General features: G+C 37.2%; 1 protein-coding gene across 1 annotated transcript in view; it reads left to right on the top strand.

Moving 5' to 3' along the window:
* The window catches only part of M1AP (meiosis 1 associated protein), a gene marked incomplete at both ends in the record, with an annotated part of 52,066 nt that overhangs the window by 1,298 nt on the left and 33,537 nt on the right, over nt 1-17,231 (top strand). Inside the window, 2 exons of the mRNA XM_084234830.1 lie at nt 10,829-11,014; nt 13,003-13,171. Coding sequence (XP_084090956.1) covers nt 10,829-11,014; nt 13,003-13,171 — 355 coding nt within the window. The remainder of the gene's footprint in view (nt 1-10,828; nt 11,015-13,002; nt 13,172-17,231) is intronic.

Raw genomic sequence — 17,231 nt, forward strand, 5'->3', positions numbered from 1 at the left:
TTCTCACCTTCCTAGACTAGTTAACAGAGTTTCCCCCCCTCCCTACCCCCCCGCCCCGCCAAGGGCTCTAACCCATTATGGAGCCCCCATCCTCATGACCTCATCTAACCCTAATTACCTCCCAAGGGTTTCACCTCTAAATACCATCACATTGAAAGCTAGAGTCTTAATGTATAAATTTTAAGAAACAACAAACATTTATTCTATAACAGTGGGGCCCTGCTAGTTCTGGGAATGTAGTGGAGCATATCAAATGTGCTTACACTACATTGCTCACCCCAGTTGCCTGTAACAACAGAAGATCACATACCTCACCTCCAACAATGTCTCTCCAGTGACCTCTACTCTTAACATCATTGTTACTATAAAGAAGTGCTCAAAGAAATATATTGAAGGGTGAATTTGGAACTGAGAAGCAATAAACTGATAATTAGTTAACAGAACATAGGGGGAAATATCAGAATAAGAAAGGCCTTTCTAATGGTAATAAAACCCAAACTTCTGAAAATAAAAAATTAATAAATTCAGCTGTATAAAAATAGAAAAATGTATGCTTGACCGAAAGAACACTATAGGTAAAATCTAAAGACAAATGACAATATGAAAAAAGTTATTTACGTCTATATTACTTAGGACTAATTTCCCTAACTCCCTAAAAATCACTAAGCATCACTAAGAATAAAAATCACCAAGATAAGCACCAGTAATCCAGTAGGAAATGATAAAGGATATACATAGTTTTCAGAAAAGGAAATACAAATGACTGATAAACATATAAAAATCTGATCAATCTTACTAATAAAAGAACTGCAAATTAAAACTACATTGAGATGCTATTTCCCCTACATATTTGGCAAAGATTTAAAAGATTTTAATGACATGCTGTTTGTGAGTTTATAAAGAAACAGTGACAATTTATGGGTCTATAAATTGACATGATTTCTATCCTGGGCAATTTAGTGACAGTATCACACGTTTACATACTCTCGGACCCTGCTTAGCATGTCTACTTTTAGAAACATCCTACAGGCACATTTTCACATGTGCAAAAATGAATTACACACAAGAATATATTTTCATATATTCATCATTGTTTGTAAGCAGCAAAAGATTGGAAACAAGATTATGTCGGCAATAGGGGATAGGTTAAATAAAATTATGTTCCATCCATTAATGGAATACTATCAGTGGTGAAAATTAAAATACTTTTTTATCTATTGAATGAAATGATTGCTCAAATGCACTGTTCAATAAAATCAAGACACAAAAGAGTATCATAGTCTCTTCTATTTTGGTAAGAAAGATAAAATTAATCATACATTTCTTTCATACAAAGAATTCTCTCTAGTAATACTGCCTCCAGAAAACTCCTGGCTAGCTGAGGGATAAAATTGGGAAGATGACTTTTTTCTACATATGCTTTTGTAACCTTTGAATTTTAAACCATATGAATGTATTATATATTGAAAATAAATAAGTAAAAATGAAACAAAAAATACACTGGCATTTGAATATTAATAAATACAAAGTATGTGGAGAATCTATAAATTTTTATTTTTTATAAAAGGGAGTTCTAGGGCCTCCCTGGTGGCACAAGGGGTTAAGATGCAACCTATGAAGCTATCCGCAGCCATTGCAGCACAAGTTCAATCCCCAGCCAGGGAGCTACCCACATGACGCAGCACATCTCTCCTGACTCGCCTACTGCTCCCCTCAGCAGTGCATTTCAGTACATCTGCCTGTTCTGCTCCCCACTCTGTTTCTGGTGAATCTTCTCACCCCTGAACCTCTGGCCTATACCCCACCTCTTGTATGCATAAATAAATAAATCTTTTTTTTAAGATTTATTTTTATTTATTTATACAAGCACTGGGTACAGTCAGAAGCACGGGAGGGTGAGAGAATTCACCAGAGCCAGAGCGGGGAGCAGAGCAGGCAGAAGGACCGAAGCACACTGCTGAGGGGAGCAGCGGGCGTCAGAAGAGGTCTGCGCGCCATGTGGGACCCTCCTCCCGTGGCCGGGGAGCAGCTGGGGATCGAACTGGTGCTGCAGAGGCTGCAGGCAGCTTCACAACCCAGCTCTCAACCGCTGCGCCACCAGGAAGGCCCTAAATAAATCTTTTTAAAAAATGAGTAAATAAAAGGGAGTTCTATTGATAAATAGATTTTGAAAATCACTGACCTGAAAACTATACTTTTTCAACCCGCCTTTAATGTGACCTCAATTGGAGTTGTCCTAAACTACTTAGGACAAGAAAAACATACTGGCATTGACCTGTGGAGAAAATGCCCGCTAGGCATATTTGTTCCACCACTCTACACAAAAAGTTGAAAGAAACATAATGAGCATCCATTAATCTTTACCCATTCTTCTCAACTTCCACCTTTGTGCAAAGCTCACTGACCCGAATCAAGGACCCCATTCTGCACCTTGAAACACAGCCAAATTACCTAAGGCCGAGAACCTGAGTTTGCCAGGTTGCTATAACAATGTTATAGCAAACTTCATTACCTGATTCACTGGAAAGGGATCCCACATTTCAATGCAGGAACTTCCTAGAGCACATTTTAATCTTCCACAATGGAGACCCACAATGGAGACCCCATCCAGAGAAGGAGGAAAGGAAGTTGTGGGACTTGGCGCTCAGACTATAGATTGCAGAACTCCAGCTCAGGGGCACCAAACCTTACTGTCCTATCACCCACTCTCACCCTCTTTATCTAACAGTTCCCCGTAAGTCCCTGACCTCATCTTCTGATTTGGAACTTAGCTATCAACTAAATAGTTATTGCTGGATACAATACGGCCAAGGTAATTCATGAGGAGTGAAGCTAAGAACAATATAAGACTTTCTGTAGCATTCATCTATCTATCATCAACCTTTGATATGAAGAAATTGTTTCTCGGCCAAGTTATATGAGCTCTTCAGATCCTAGGCAATTAATGTTTCTGCAAAGCTTGCATTTTAAAATCACTTCCAAAATTAAAGTGATTAGGAGTGAATTCCTGAGAGATCAGATTCCATTTTCAAGACATGTAAAGCATAGTGGGTTTTAGCCTACTTTCTATATAGCTTGTTTCTAAATGATGCCATCTTTTAGATGAATTGCATGCATGGCCCCCTGCTATAGCAAGTTGGAAATATCCTCTTATATCTTGGTCATTTGATTTACTTCCATCAACCCAGAAATGTCCTATAGAAACTGTTCCTATCACCCGATTACTGTGTGAAAGACAGGTGAATTTCATTATTTCTAAATGTATTGCATTTGGAAGAATTTTCTAGCACGCAAATTGATACTATTTTTAGACCTTATTAAGTCACTTCCTTTTCCCAAAGGTTATTGTCTCCTCCTGACAGAGATATCAGGAGGTCATTTAATAATTTTTTTTTAATTAGGCACCACCCTTGTGGACTAAGGGTTGTCGCACGACTACCACCATGACAGCCCACTGTGGCAGCCTGAGTTAGATCCCCGGCCAGGGAGCTAACCCACATGGCGCAGCAGATCTCTCTCTCCTGTCTTGCCCACTGCTCCCTTTAGCAGTGCCTTTCAGTAAATCTGCCTGTTTTGCTCCCCACTCTGTCTCTGGTGAATCTTCTCACATCCTGCACCTCTGGCCTACACCCTAATTTTTGTACGCATAAATAAATATATATATATATTTAAAATAAAATAAATATTTTTTTAATTAAAGAAGACAAGTTAAACTTTTTTGGCTTTCAAAATAAAAACATATGCAGTGTTTTTTTATTTAAAATATGTTCTAATTTTAGAAAATTTAAATGCAGAGAAGTATATAGTCTTTTGACTTTTGCATAATTGGCTTTTGGAAACACACTTTTACTGTTGGTTCCTCCCAAAACATACCCAAAAAAGTAGGATTTTTTTTTTGTAGCATTGAATCAGTTAAGATTATGTTCCACTGTAATAGAAACCATAGAACAAAAGTGGCTTAAAGAGATAGTTCATTTCTCTCAAGTAAATTAGGCATTCTAGGGCTGGTATGGCTACTCTGTAATCAAAAAGGAACCACGCTTCCAGCTTTTTGGTCCATTTTCCTGTCACCTGCAGCACAGGTACTATCTTTTTTTTCTTTTAAAGATTTATTTATTTATACAAGTACTAGGGTACAGGTCAGAGGCGCAGGAGGGCGAAAGAATTCACCAGAGACAGAGCAGGGAGCAGAACAGGAAGACAGACCGAAGACACTGCTGAGGGGAGCAGTGGGCAAGACAGGAGAGGTCTGCCCCACCATGTGGGTTGCTTCACTGCCGGCGGGGTTCTAACCAGCACTGCTGAGGCCGCAGACAGCTTCATAGCGCGGCGCTCAACCTGCTGCACCACCGAGGAGGCCCAGCACAGGTACTATCTTATGGCCACTGGACACTCTTGGCCTGTGTGCCAGCAAGCAAAAGGAAAAGGAAGAGTAAAAGGCTTTCCCTTACTCTTTAAAAACATTTACCAAAAGTTGCTCCCAGCACTTCACTTGTCTTCATCCCACTGGTCAGATGGCAGCAGTTGAAGAATAGCTTCTTTGCCTGTTGAAGCCCAACAAATATTTCTACAAAATATTGAGGGCCTGTTGAAGCCCAACAAATAAATAACAGATAAGAAGTCTGAAGAAAGGCTTTCTAATACCATAAAGAACACTTGTATATTGCTGGCAAATTATAATGGCAGTCTGGCAGTTGAAGTAGATGATAAGAAGCAACTCACTCAAATGTTATATTTTCTTCATTGTCAAAAGGAAGCCCTTGCTGAGAAACAGCATAAATTGGAAGAATACAAGCACAGGTTAGCCAGAGTTTCCCTGGTGTGCAAACAACTTAGGTCCCAGATCCATCCAACTCATCTTGATAGTTATCTCAAGAAAGAAAAAAAAAATTTAATATATCTACTGTGATAGTTTTTCCAAATTAACAATTCTAGATTGAAAGTTATTTTTTTCTGGGCATTTTAAGGATATTATTCTACTGCCTTCTGGATAGCATTGTTGCTATTCAGAAGACTTCTATCAGTCTAGTAATTGTTTCATGGTAAATAATCTTTTAAATCTCTGATTTACAGATCTTTTGATTTCCCTTTAGTGTGTATAAATATAGTTTTTTTGTTTATTTCTCCTATTTGTGGTTTGTTGTGCTTTATGAAAATGGGAATCATGCCCTTCCATTGATTCTGGACAATTCCCATCCATACCTTTTTGAGTATTGCCTCTTTCCCATATTTCTTTTCCATCCTTTTGAGATTCTGATTAGATGAATATTAAATCTCACTTTGCAGTATTTCAAATATGTCTGATATTTTTTGGAGAGTGTTTTACTCTGTTCATGGCTTTGATTCCCTCTTAATTCTTTAAAATCTTAAAGGTACTTAAATGAATTTGATAATTCCAATATCTGAAATGGTTGATGTTTGTTCTTTCTGCTGATTCTCATGTATGATATTTGTTTTCTCTTTACTTTTATAATTTTGGATTGTGAGTTTAAGTTTAGTTGATCTTACTGTCTGAAAATTCTGTTTGGCCTAAGTTTAGAGAGTACACCTCCAAAGAGGATTTGTATTTGCTTGAGCCAGGTCCCCTGAGGTGCTCGCAATCTAGGACCATGTTCAGTTATGTAGACCATACAGGTGAAAACCAAATCTGGAAGCCGCATGAGAGGAGGCATGTGGTTTCTGGTTCTCAGCAGCAATTTCTATTTCTACTCAGAATGGACATCAGTTAGCAAGCTGTGTTGTCATCTCCCTTTACCAGCAGATACATTCATCTAGCCCACCTTTTCACTAAGAGAATAACCTTTGTTACAGTCTTAACTTTAGGGCAGGGTGATAGTTACAACCTTCCCTTATGTGAGCCTTAGACTTTGTCTCCTACTCTCTTGAAAGGCAAAACCCTAGATTCTAAAGATCAGCAAGCAAAGCCAAGGTTTTATACCTATTAAACACTGTGGTTCCCGCTTCCTCTTTTCCATCACTTTGATATCTGGGAATTTCCCTTAACTCCTTATTAGTTCAACTATTATTTAAAAGATATTTGTGACTTATCTAATGTATCTAATGTATATTGTTAGTTGCTAGTAAGGTGAGTTTCAGATATCTAGTTTATTTATTTGTAAGTGCTTTTTACATATTAAGGATATTAATATCATATTAATCATATAGTTGTAAATATTTTCCTAATTTGTTGTTTGCCTTAACTTTATTCATATTCTCTTTCCCTTCACAGAAAATTTTGATTTTTGTGTTTTCCTTTTATGGTTTTGTACCTTTATTGTCATATTTAGAAAAGCCTTCTCTACCACAAGATAATCTCCCTTTTCTCCCTATCATTTTTTTAGTTTATTTTTTCAATGAACTTTTTATTTTTGAATAATTTAGATTCATAAAAAAGCTGCCACAAAGATAATATATAAAATTTTGTTTGTTTTTATTTTCTGACTTACTTTTTTTATCCCCCTAAAATTTATTATATATGCATCCATTTATTCAAAAATAATTTTTTAACACCAACTGTGTGCCAAGTACTATCCTAAGCAATGAAGAGAGAGATCAGCTTCCTCCTTTAATTGAGCTTATATTCTAGTAACAGACAATAATTGGTTAACATGCTTTGGAAAATGTCATTCTATTGTGATTCTTATCTCTTTGTATTCTAAGGCTATTTATTTAACTTGTTTGTAATGTTAGTAGAAAGCAGAAGTTGTATTTTTTTTTTAAGATTTTATTTATTCATTTATACAAGCACTGGGTACAGTCAGAAGTGCAGGAGGGTGAGAGAATTCACCAGAGCCAGAGTGGTGAACAGAACAGGCAGACTGACGAAATACACTGCTGAGGGGAGCAGCGGGCTGCAGGAGAGGTCTGCACGCCATGTGGGACCCTCACTAGTGGCGGGTGATCAAACCAGTACAGCAGAGGCTGCAGGCAGCTTCACAGCCCAGCACTCAACTGCTGTGCTACCAGGGGAGGCCCAGAAGTTGTATTTTTACTTGACTGATACATCATAAGAACTTAATATAAGAACTTTTTAATATATATATCCAAATCATTTACATAGATACATGTTTCTTTCATTTATTTACTAATTATAAAACAGGACTATTAAGTCAATTGAAACTCCTTCTGTGTAATCAGTGATGCCCTAAATGCTTTTAGGGTTTGATAGTGATGAAAGTAATAACCACAGCTAACTCTGAATGCATACTCTGTGCCATGAATTAACTCATTTAACACTCACAATTTGAGATTATTTCTGTTGTTCCCAATTTCTAGTTGAAGAAATTTAGGCTTAAGAACTTAAAACCAATAAGAGGAGAGCCAGGTTTGGAACTCAAGTCTATTTGAATATAAAACCTGAGGTGAGACCTATTACTTTTTTAACTAAAATGCCCACTACTCCTTAACAAGGAGTGCTGATACTACTCTTGTAGTCACATTTCATCATTTTCTCTGGCACATCATATTTATCTTCAACCTCCATACCATTGCTTATACTGAACTTTCTGCCTTTCTGTACCCCTCCCACAACAGTATACTATATTCTTTCCACAAATCTTCCTCTTCCAGTTGTCAGCTCAGTCTCACCTTCCTTCTAACAACACTTACCTTTCTTTTTCTAAATTTCTAAAGCACTAATATTCTATGCTAGTCTCTTCAAACCAGAATACATATACCAGTAGGGCTACAAGAAAACTTCCCAGAATACATAATAATAGGTCATTTTAAAGAACTGATATACAGATCCTCAGCTCCTATATGCCTGTATGAGGATATCAGGCTACTTCTCCTTCCCCACCATCCCTTTCACAATTACCCTTCTTTCATTTCATAAAGAAAATCCAAAATAAAAAGGAAGAGTTGAAAGGGCCTATCTTTTACCCATTCTGAATTTTACTGTGATGCATTACCATGAAGTTTTAAAACTTTCAGAAGCACCAAAAGAAAGGAATAATTTTAAATGTTTGTATTAGTATAAGAAAGTAAATGACTTATAACCAGGCTAAAAATCTATTTTCTTCTTTTTTTTTAAAGATTTATTTATTTATGCATACAAGAACTGGCCAGAGGTGCAGGGGATGAGAGGATTCACCAGAGACAGAGTGGGGAACAGAACAGGCAGACTGTCTGAAATACACTGCTGAGGGGAGCAGCAGGCAAGGCAGAAGAGGTCTGCTGCGCCATGTGGGTATCTCCCATGCCGGGATCAAACTTGGGCTGCAGAGGCTGCAGATAGCTTCACAGTACTGTGCTTAACCCCTTGCGCCACCAGGGAAGCCCTTAAAATCTATTTTCTAATGTTAACAAAACTAAAGGAAAACCAAATTAAGTAGCAGCTGATAGATCATTAAAATCAATTTTTATTGGTAGGTCTCTACATGATTTTTGGCATGTAACTTGGAAGGAACTTGACACTTTCATTGACATCCCATTTTATACTTATGACAACAAGACTTTTCACTATTAAAACAATAGAAAATAGGAATAGCATTGATTGACTGTTGTTTCATTTGAGCATTAAGTAATTTATTTATTTACTCACACATACCTGAACTAATTGAAGACAGAACCCAGCATGTCCATGCCATTAAAACATGCATTTCTAATTAAAGCTTATGCTCAATGCCAATAATTATTTATCAAAATTGTTAATATACTTGTTTTGATCAGTTGTATTTGATAATAATTCTAATAACAATGCAATCTGCATGACTCCTGAGAGCCTATGGCCATAACAAATAAAAAATATTAGAATATATAGGTATTTTTGATGCAGAGAAGTATGAAAGGGTGATAGATGAAATATTGCCAGTCAGCCATAAAACTCTCTTACATTGTGACCAAACTCTGGGAAAAGTAAAATGTAAATATGAGTTCAAGGAGAAAAAGGAACAATGTAATTTACATTTGTTAAAACGTAAAAAGAGGGCCTTCCTGGTGGCACAGCGGTTGAGAGCTGGGCTGCAAAGCTGCCCACAGCCTCTGCAACGCAGGTTCGATCCCCAGCCACCGGGCGAGGGTCCCACATGGCGCGCAGACCTCTCTTGCTGCCCGCTGCTCCCCTCAGCGGTGTATTTCATCACTCTGCCTGTTCTACTCTCTGCCCTGGCTCTGGTGAATTCTCTCACCCTCCCGCACCTCTGACTGTACCCAGTGCTTGTATAAATAAATAAATAAATCTTTTTTTTAAAAAAAAGTAAAAAGAATTTGGTCATGTCCTTTTGAAACTGAATAAAAGTATCAAATTGCTATGGTATTTAGAGTCTATTGGATTATATTTTAAAGAGTAATGTTATAGTTTTTATATTTAAAATATGCTGGAAGTTACATCCCTACCAATTATTTACACACAGACTCTTAAGATCTACATGTCAAATTAAAAATGTATAAAGAAATATATTGTTCTTCATATTCTATTAGGAGGTATATGAGAAAAGTGCTCAAGGCTACTAGTCTATACCTGTGATCTCATATGTTCTCATGTCTGTTTTGAATGGGTTTCTTTTCTTTCTTTTTGGATTGCAAGCTCTCTTTGTATAAGGATTATGTCCTATTTCTTGTGTTTTTCCCAGAGAGTTGAACTGCAGCATATAAACAAAATAAGCAGTTATGGAATAAGGGGCAGGGACTGACTTAAGCAGTCTTTGTACTCTAACAGTATTGTAGTTCCTGCTTGTAAATTATGTGAATTTTGCAAAAATTGTTCAGCTCTGCTCTTTGGTTAGGAAAGTTTCCTCATCCCAAATTATAATTTTTTCCTACATTCCTGCACCCACTATTAATGCTTGGAATTCCTTTAAATAGTATTACAAATTTTCATTCCCCCTTTATCTAAAATTTTATATACCATAGGAGAGGTAGCATAGACTTAATACAGATTATAATAGATTACTTCCTGAGCACAAGTTTTTGTAAAGGAAGGTGAGGATAACCAAGAGGTTTATATGTTGGTTTCTTGAATGACTGCAGACTAAGCAAGCATCTGTTCTTTACTGAAGCAATTCTGAGGAGCAGATTAGGTTGTACCTTATCTATTCTAAAATGATCACACACATCCCTCCCTTAAAATCCTCAATTCTGAATTCTGAGGGCCTCCCCGGTGGCTCAACAGTTGAGCACTGGGTTGTGAAGCTGCCCGCAGCATCTGCAGCGCCGGTTCGATCCCTGGCTGCTCCCCGGTCACCGGAGGAGGGACCCACATGGCGCGCAGACCTCTCCTGCTGCCCGTTGCTCCCCTCAGCAGTGTACTTCGGTCCTTCTGCCAGCTCTGCTTTCTGCTTCCTGCTCTGGCTCTGGTGAATTCTCTCACCCTCCTGCACTTCTGACTGTACCCAGTGCTTGTATAAATAAATAAATAAATAAATAAATAAATAAATAAATAAATAAATAAATAAATAAATCTTTAAAAAAAATCCTCAATTCTGAGAAGACATCACTCTTGACAGACATTCCCAGTGCCTAAAATGATTGAGAAATTAAGATTATATTAAGAATGACCCTCCTAGGCTTCCAATTTGCAGGCTACCACCCAGTAAAACTAAGCAGTCGGAATTAGACCTTCCTTTGGGTAAGAAAATGAGTTAAAATACTTCCTTTAAGTTTCTGATAACTCCACATAATGAAAGGTCTTTGGCTACAATTTTCCCTCCTCTGGCTTAGGGGAATGCCTAGAACACAGTAGGTATTCATTAGATGTTGCTCAAATAAACAGATTTTCAGAAAAGGGAGGTACTCCTGAGGAGTGATTGATAATGAAATTCAACTGCCAATTAATCTGAAACAAATCAAAGTATAATCAAATGTATCTTTTATTCATTTTTCTCTACAGCAAGTGAAAGGAAACTTTACTAGGTTGCAGGCCTGCATCTCAGAACTCCGCATGTTGCAGAGAGAAGGTTGTTTCAGACCACAAAGGACTTCTCTGCAGCAGGCAGTAGAGGACGGGCTCCAGCAGTTCAAACAGTACAGCAGACATGTGGCCTTAGGTACAGCTCTGACCTGCACTTCCCTGGAGGTAAGAGATGCTGTCGTAGGACTCAGAGCCACACTCCCACTTCAGTCCATATAAGTGCTTCATTATTTATCATCTATACGGTGTTCTATTTTATATATAATGAAGGTAATTTTCAAGGCTAGGTTTTTAGTTTACTACAGGCAGTAGTAAACTTTTAAGCTGTTCCCTTTTAAGCTGTAACGTTAATTAATGCAATTCTTAATACAGAGCTAACCATAGAGGGGAGCTCTAAAAATATGAACTGAAGTGAATTATAAAGAAAAACTGAAATCAAAATAAAATCTGAATATGCTATCTGCCTCTGGATTTTTAGAAACTCTAAGACAAACTAAATTTTTATATTAAGAATTTACAATTGTTGGGCCTTCCCAGTGGCTCACAGGTTGAGCACAGAGCTGTGAAGCTGTCTGCCTCTGAAGTGCTGGTTCAATTCCTGGCCAGCCAGGTTGCTACCCACATGGAGCGGCACACCTCTCCTGTCTTGCCCACTGCTCCCGTCAGCAGTGTTTTGGTCTTCTGCCTGTTCCTGCTCTCTGCTCTGTCTCTGGTGAATTTTCTCACCCTACCGTACCCTCTGGTCTGTACCCCAGTTCTTGTATAAATATATAAATCTTTTTAAAAAAAAGAATTTACAATTGTTCTTCATCAAATCTTAGCAACAAATTCAGTACATTTTGGGATTAGCAAATGTAAAAAGTGCTGAATTTCTGGTGCCAGATGAAGGCAAGCTTAAAAATACAAGTCATGCAGTTTTCCTGCCCACCTGTGACTATGCAGACATTTCTTTTCACAAAGAAAAGAAATAGCAGCAGCAGCATTTCCTGCTGCTTGTGTCGTGCATGTGTCTTCTCCTTTCCTCTTTTTTATAATAAACCTACACTTTTGGATGTAATACACACACACACACACACGTCATGAGTGGATACATTGAATGTATGTGTGAATGCGCTTGCAGTCTTCTAACCTCAGGTATTAAACAGATGAGTTAAAAAAAAATCATGTTTTCATTTGTATCCCTCTTCATCAATCAAAAATGTCTAGGTCCTAAAAAAGAATTAAATATATTTACTCCTTGCTTTCCAGAGTTTCAGATTCAAGATAAAACTGATAATAAAATAGGGCCTCCCCAGTGGCGCAGCAGTTGAGCGCTGGGCTGCCCTCAGCCTCTGCAGCGCCGGTTTGATCCCCGGCCGCCGGTGAGGGTCCCACATGGTGTGCCGACCCCACCTGTCATGCCCACTGCTTCCCTCAGCAGTGTATTTTGTCTTTCTGCCTGTTCTGCTCCCTGTTCTGGCTCTGGTGAATTCTCTCACCCTCCCATGCTTCTGAATGCACCCAGTGCTTATATAAATAAATTAAATTAAAAAAAAGAAAGTGGATATCATTTAAAAATATATATATGATATAATATATTCATTTAAGTAGAATAAAATGTGAAAATTATACTCAGACACCTAAATTCCTACAGGTCAAATGTATTGGTTAAGGATGAGTTCATTTAGAGTCAAGAGAGCAAAAGAAACAGCTCAACAGGATCGAGATTGAGCAAAGAGATAAATCTACATGGAAGCACCACTGTGAGAAAGCCAAGTATAAGCTCTCTAATATGTACTTCATACATATTTAATGAGTGGGATGTAAGGATCCTATTTCCTTTATTTCCTCATAATATCAAAGTATTTTTGAGCAAAAGAGATACTGCCAGTGTTTCGAGCAATCTATAAAAAATAAAATGCAGGATGGCTTCTTAATGGTCACTTTCTGGGATAGATTCAGCCTGTTTGGAGGGTCCCATGATTATATCTTCCACCAGAGTCTGTCAAATGAAATTTTATTTTTTAATTACACTTCAGTTCTCTTATTTTCCCTAATGGCTATAGCAACTACCATAGACTTCTGCTGTTTTTATTCTCCAAGGCTAACCTGTTTCATTCCTTTCTTTGTACATCAGAGAAAGTCAACACATTGATTCTTGAATTTATTTCCAGATTACTATTCTGACTTCCCAGCCTGGAAAAGAAGTTGTCAAACAATTGGAGGAAGGGTTAAAAGATACAGACCTAGTAAGAGTCAGGAGGCTGCAGGTGGTTGAGATCAAAAAGGGAGTCCTAGAATGTGCGGACTCAGCATCTCCTGTTGAAGAGCCCAGCAATGATGGTAAGAGTTAAAAGAAAAGTTGGAAGAAATGGTAAGAACTTTATTGAGTAGTATTTTATAGATCATGAGGATTATTTTACATGGTATTTATGTTCTTAACTGATAAATAAAAATAAACAGATTTTATTATGTGGTTCAGATCTATCTCTAGGTGTTGAATTTTTTAATATTTTTCATTTCAGAAAACATTTATATTTAAGTGTGAAACTTGGAACATTATAGGCAAAAAAAGTAAACTCTCCTTCCTTTTCAGTCAGACATTAGTATATCCCCCAATGTTTCTTTATAGAGATAAACATATATACAAGTAAGTATTTAATATTTCAATGGGATTATAATGTACAAAATATTCTAAAAATTTATGTGTTTGACAGCTATTTATGTCAGGGTCTATTGATTTGTCTCATTTTTTATTGGCTACATGGTCTTTTTACTGTGTATATATACCATTGTTTGTGTAGTGACTTATTAATGAACAACTTGGTTTATTACATTTTTCTGTAATGACCAAAGCTTTGTGAACAGATGTATATATAGGGCTGGCTTAATGGGTTTGTGAACAGTGGAGTCACACACGGCCCTATGCTTGGTCCTATTTGTGTTCTATAAGTAAATTTTGATGGAACAATGGAACATGTGCCAGGGGATTAGAGTCTCAACTCATACATATCCTGCCTCCTACATGCTCCCTCGGTTGCCACATTTGGGTCCTCGGTTGCCACATTTCCAACCCTGGTGTCCCCAATGTGCACACCCGTAACCACAGGCCACTGCTGCCCAGGACTTTGTCTATAAATCCTATGCAAAGCACCCATAATCACATAAATCACCAATAATCCTACATTTCCTAGAAGAGAAAATACTCAAATTGAGTCTAAAATGACAGGTAGGAATTAGTCAAGCAGACAAAGAGGAAGGTGCGCTCAAAAAAACAAAAAAACAAAAAACCCAAGGGCATGAGAAAGCAAGCCAGAATCAGCTTTCAAAGAGCTACCCATGGCTCCTTAAGAATGAAGCCTATCAGACAGAGCCTGGAATGAGGCCGTAAGATAGGCAAGGGTTAGATCAAGAAGGGCAATATAGGCCCTAAACCCATTCTAAGATATTTGGATTTCATTCAAAGGCAATGGAAACTTATAAATAGATTTCAGTTAGGAAGTTAAATAGAGATTCCTAAATTATGAGTTTGAGAGTTTTTCATTTATCCAACACTCAAATTGTGGTTCACTCTCCAACAGTATTTTGGCAGTTACCAGCCTCCTCTAAGGTTGTACCCTTGAGGAGGTACCCACTGTCAGATACCATTGATCTCTTCCTGGTCCCATGTGACTAAGCATACTCCCCCTAGCCCCCTAATTAGGTCAGAGGTTTGGTATACTTTCTTTCAAATTCTGACATATGTGGATCCTGCCAGCACCATGAGACCCCTGACAATGTTCTGATTGGGAAGGGAAGATAATCAGTCTAAACTATGTGGTTTTGAGCTCTCACCAACTATACACACTGAATTCTTCAAATCAGTTTTCTCATGACTGTCCTTTCTATCTCCATCCCTCCTCACATTCCAGCTTCTTTCCTTTGAATTCCGTCCTCTATCTTCTTCCAGCCAAATCTTCCCCATCCTTAAATGTCTGGTTCATATTTGTGACTACTGTGTTGATTTTCTTCTTAGAACAGCCATGTCACTGTGGTCAGCAACACACAATTTTGACATTTCTTGTATGCCATGCAGAATTGTTCACCATTGCTTCAGTAAATTGGGAATGACTTGATATCTTTTCTCTCTGTATTAAACTGTAGGTACCTTGGGAATAAAAATTTGTCTTAGTCAATTCTGTGTCCCAGTGTATAATATAGCCTAGGTTGTTAGTAGGTATTTGTCAAATGAATTAGTGACAGTGATACTGTGGAGGCTCTTCTTAGTCTGCCCAACTTGCCCTACATGTCCTTTCTCCGGTAACACCTCCACCTTCCTGGTCACGAGTAGACCATGACCCAAGGAAGCAATCATAGACCATCAGTCAGAGTCCTTCTGGGTGAGTTCTCAAAATGAAGCTGTGAGACAGAAGCTCCTTTTCTTTCTCATTGACCATTCCAGAATAGATCAGAAATGGATAGTGTCCATTTCTCCCTTCAGTGACCATCTCCAGAAAGAACTTATTCTCTCTCTAATGGCACAGAGATCAGAGTAACTTGAGGCCTCCTGATGCCTTTATTTGAAGTTGGTAGTTACTAGAGCTGTATAGAAGAGCTTTTAAATGCAGGAAAGCTGCTTTCTTCCTCTGTCACTACTGATAATTCTTCCAGTAACTTCTTATTTGCTTATAAATAATACATTATCCCATAAATTGCTTGTAATTCCTCTTTGTGGCCTAAGTGTATGTATGTTCACAACTTGAAATCTTCCCAGTTTGCCTTTGCTTTCCTAATAAAGATTTGCTTTATTCCATTAATGTTTTACTTCATTTTAGTATCCTTATTAAGAGATGAGCAACATCAACCTCTCCCATCCTCAGAAGGATAAGTGCTCCAGAACTAGTTAGCCTAAGTCTAAATCTCAGTTCTATCACTTGTTAGCTACATGATTTTGGACATGGTACTTAGCCTGTCTAAGCCTCAGCTATTAATTCCCATGCAATAGTTTTGGGGATAAAATGAGGTCATATATGTTAATTACCTAGTACAAAATAAATGTTCATTTAAAATGTTAGCTATTCTAAAACATCAGTGTAAAAAAAATAACAGTACAAAACACAGCAAAGCAGAAACAGACAATTATAAATCAGAGACATACTGCAAGGGAGGAGGAGGGAGAGGGTTGAGAGGGTTGGAGGGAGGAGCACAGGGGACTGTGGTGATGGTGCATGGGTGCCTTGGGGAAGGAAATTCTATGGGGACTCAATCTGAGGGGGTGGAGGAAAGCAAATGTTTAAAAATTAAATAAATAAATAAAAGGCTAAAAAATAAAATGTTAGCTATTCTTCTTATTAATATTTTTGAATTTTTTTGTGTTGTTTAATATTTCTGAGATTTGTTTTTAATGGTCAGGTAGCAGGTGGACTGTGAGTAACCTAAAGGTCAGACTAGGTATTATACACCTTTGTATCATCAGCATTTATCATTCTGCCTGACAGGTAATAGATTCTTTGTAAATATTTCTTGAATAAATATATGAATGATTGGAAAAAATCAAATTATTTAGAAGAGGTCTTGGTTACTCTCTCTGACATCAACTCAAATAGGGGCATATCCAAACACCCACTGCTTTCCTTCATGGCCCATAGTACTATTAATTAATTCAAATACTTCTTGCATATATTTATAATTTTTTAAACTCTGGCAACCATGATCATCAATTAAATAAAATTTGTCACCTATTTTTCTTTTTTTTTTAAGATTTATTTATTTATGCATATAAGAGCTGGGGTACAGGCCAGAGCTGCAGGGAGTGTCCATTACAATGCAAAAATTTAGGAAGTCTCACTATAGTGTTAATAATAGCAGAGCAATGGGAACTCTTATATACTGATAAAAAGAATGTAAATTGGTACACAATTGTCATTGTGTTTTAAGTAACATTCACAATACTTTGTAATCCAGCAATTCCATTCCTAGGAGAATGTCTCCAAAAAAACTTTTATAAATGTGCACCTGGAAGACTTATACAAGAATGTAAATATTAACATTATTCAAAAAAACAAAAAATTAAAAACTATTCAAATATCCACTGAATGAGACATGAGTAATTATTATGAGATATATCACAAAGTGAAACATCAGATAGTTTTGAAAATGAATGAACCACACTATGTATAACAATGTGGTTAAATCTTTTCAATGTTGAGAAAAAAGCAGATAACCAAGATTATGCAATATGTTACCTCTTAATAAAACACATGTGAACCAAAAGTAAAAAGGTGTTTGTACAACAATAAAACTACTTTTAAAACAAAATAATGATAAAAAAACAAAATTCAGTATGTTAAGGTTTTTCCTTGAAGAAGATCAGGGAAAAGCATACAGATGTATTTGTGATGTTCTGCCTCTTAAGTTGAGTAAA

The sequence above is a fragment of the Talpa europaea genome (genome assembly GCF_964194135.1).
Source record: "Talpa europaea genome assembly, chromosome: 6".
Taxonomy (NCBI): Eukaryota; Metazoa; Chordata; class Mammalia; order Eulipotyphla; family Talpidae; genus Talpa; species Talpa europaea.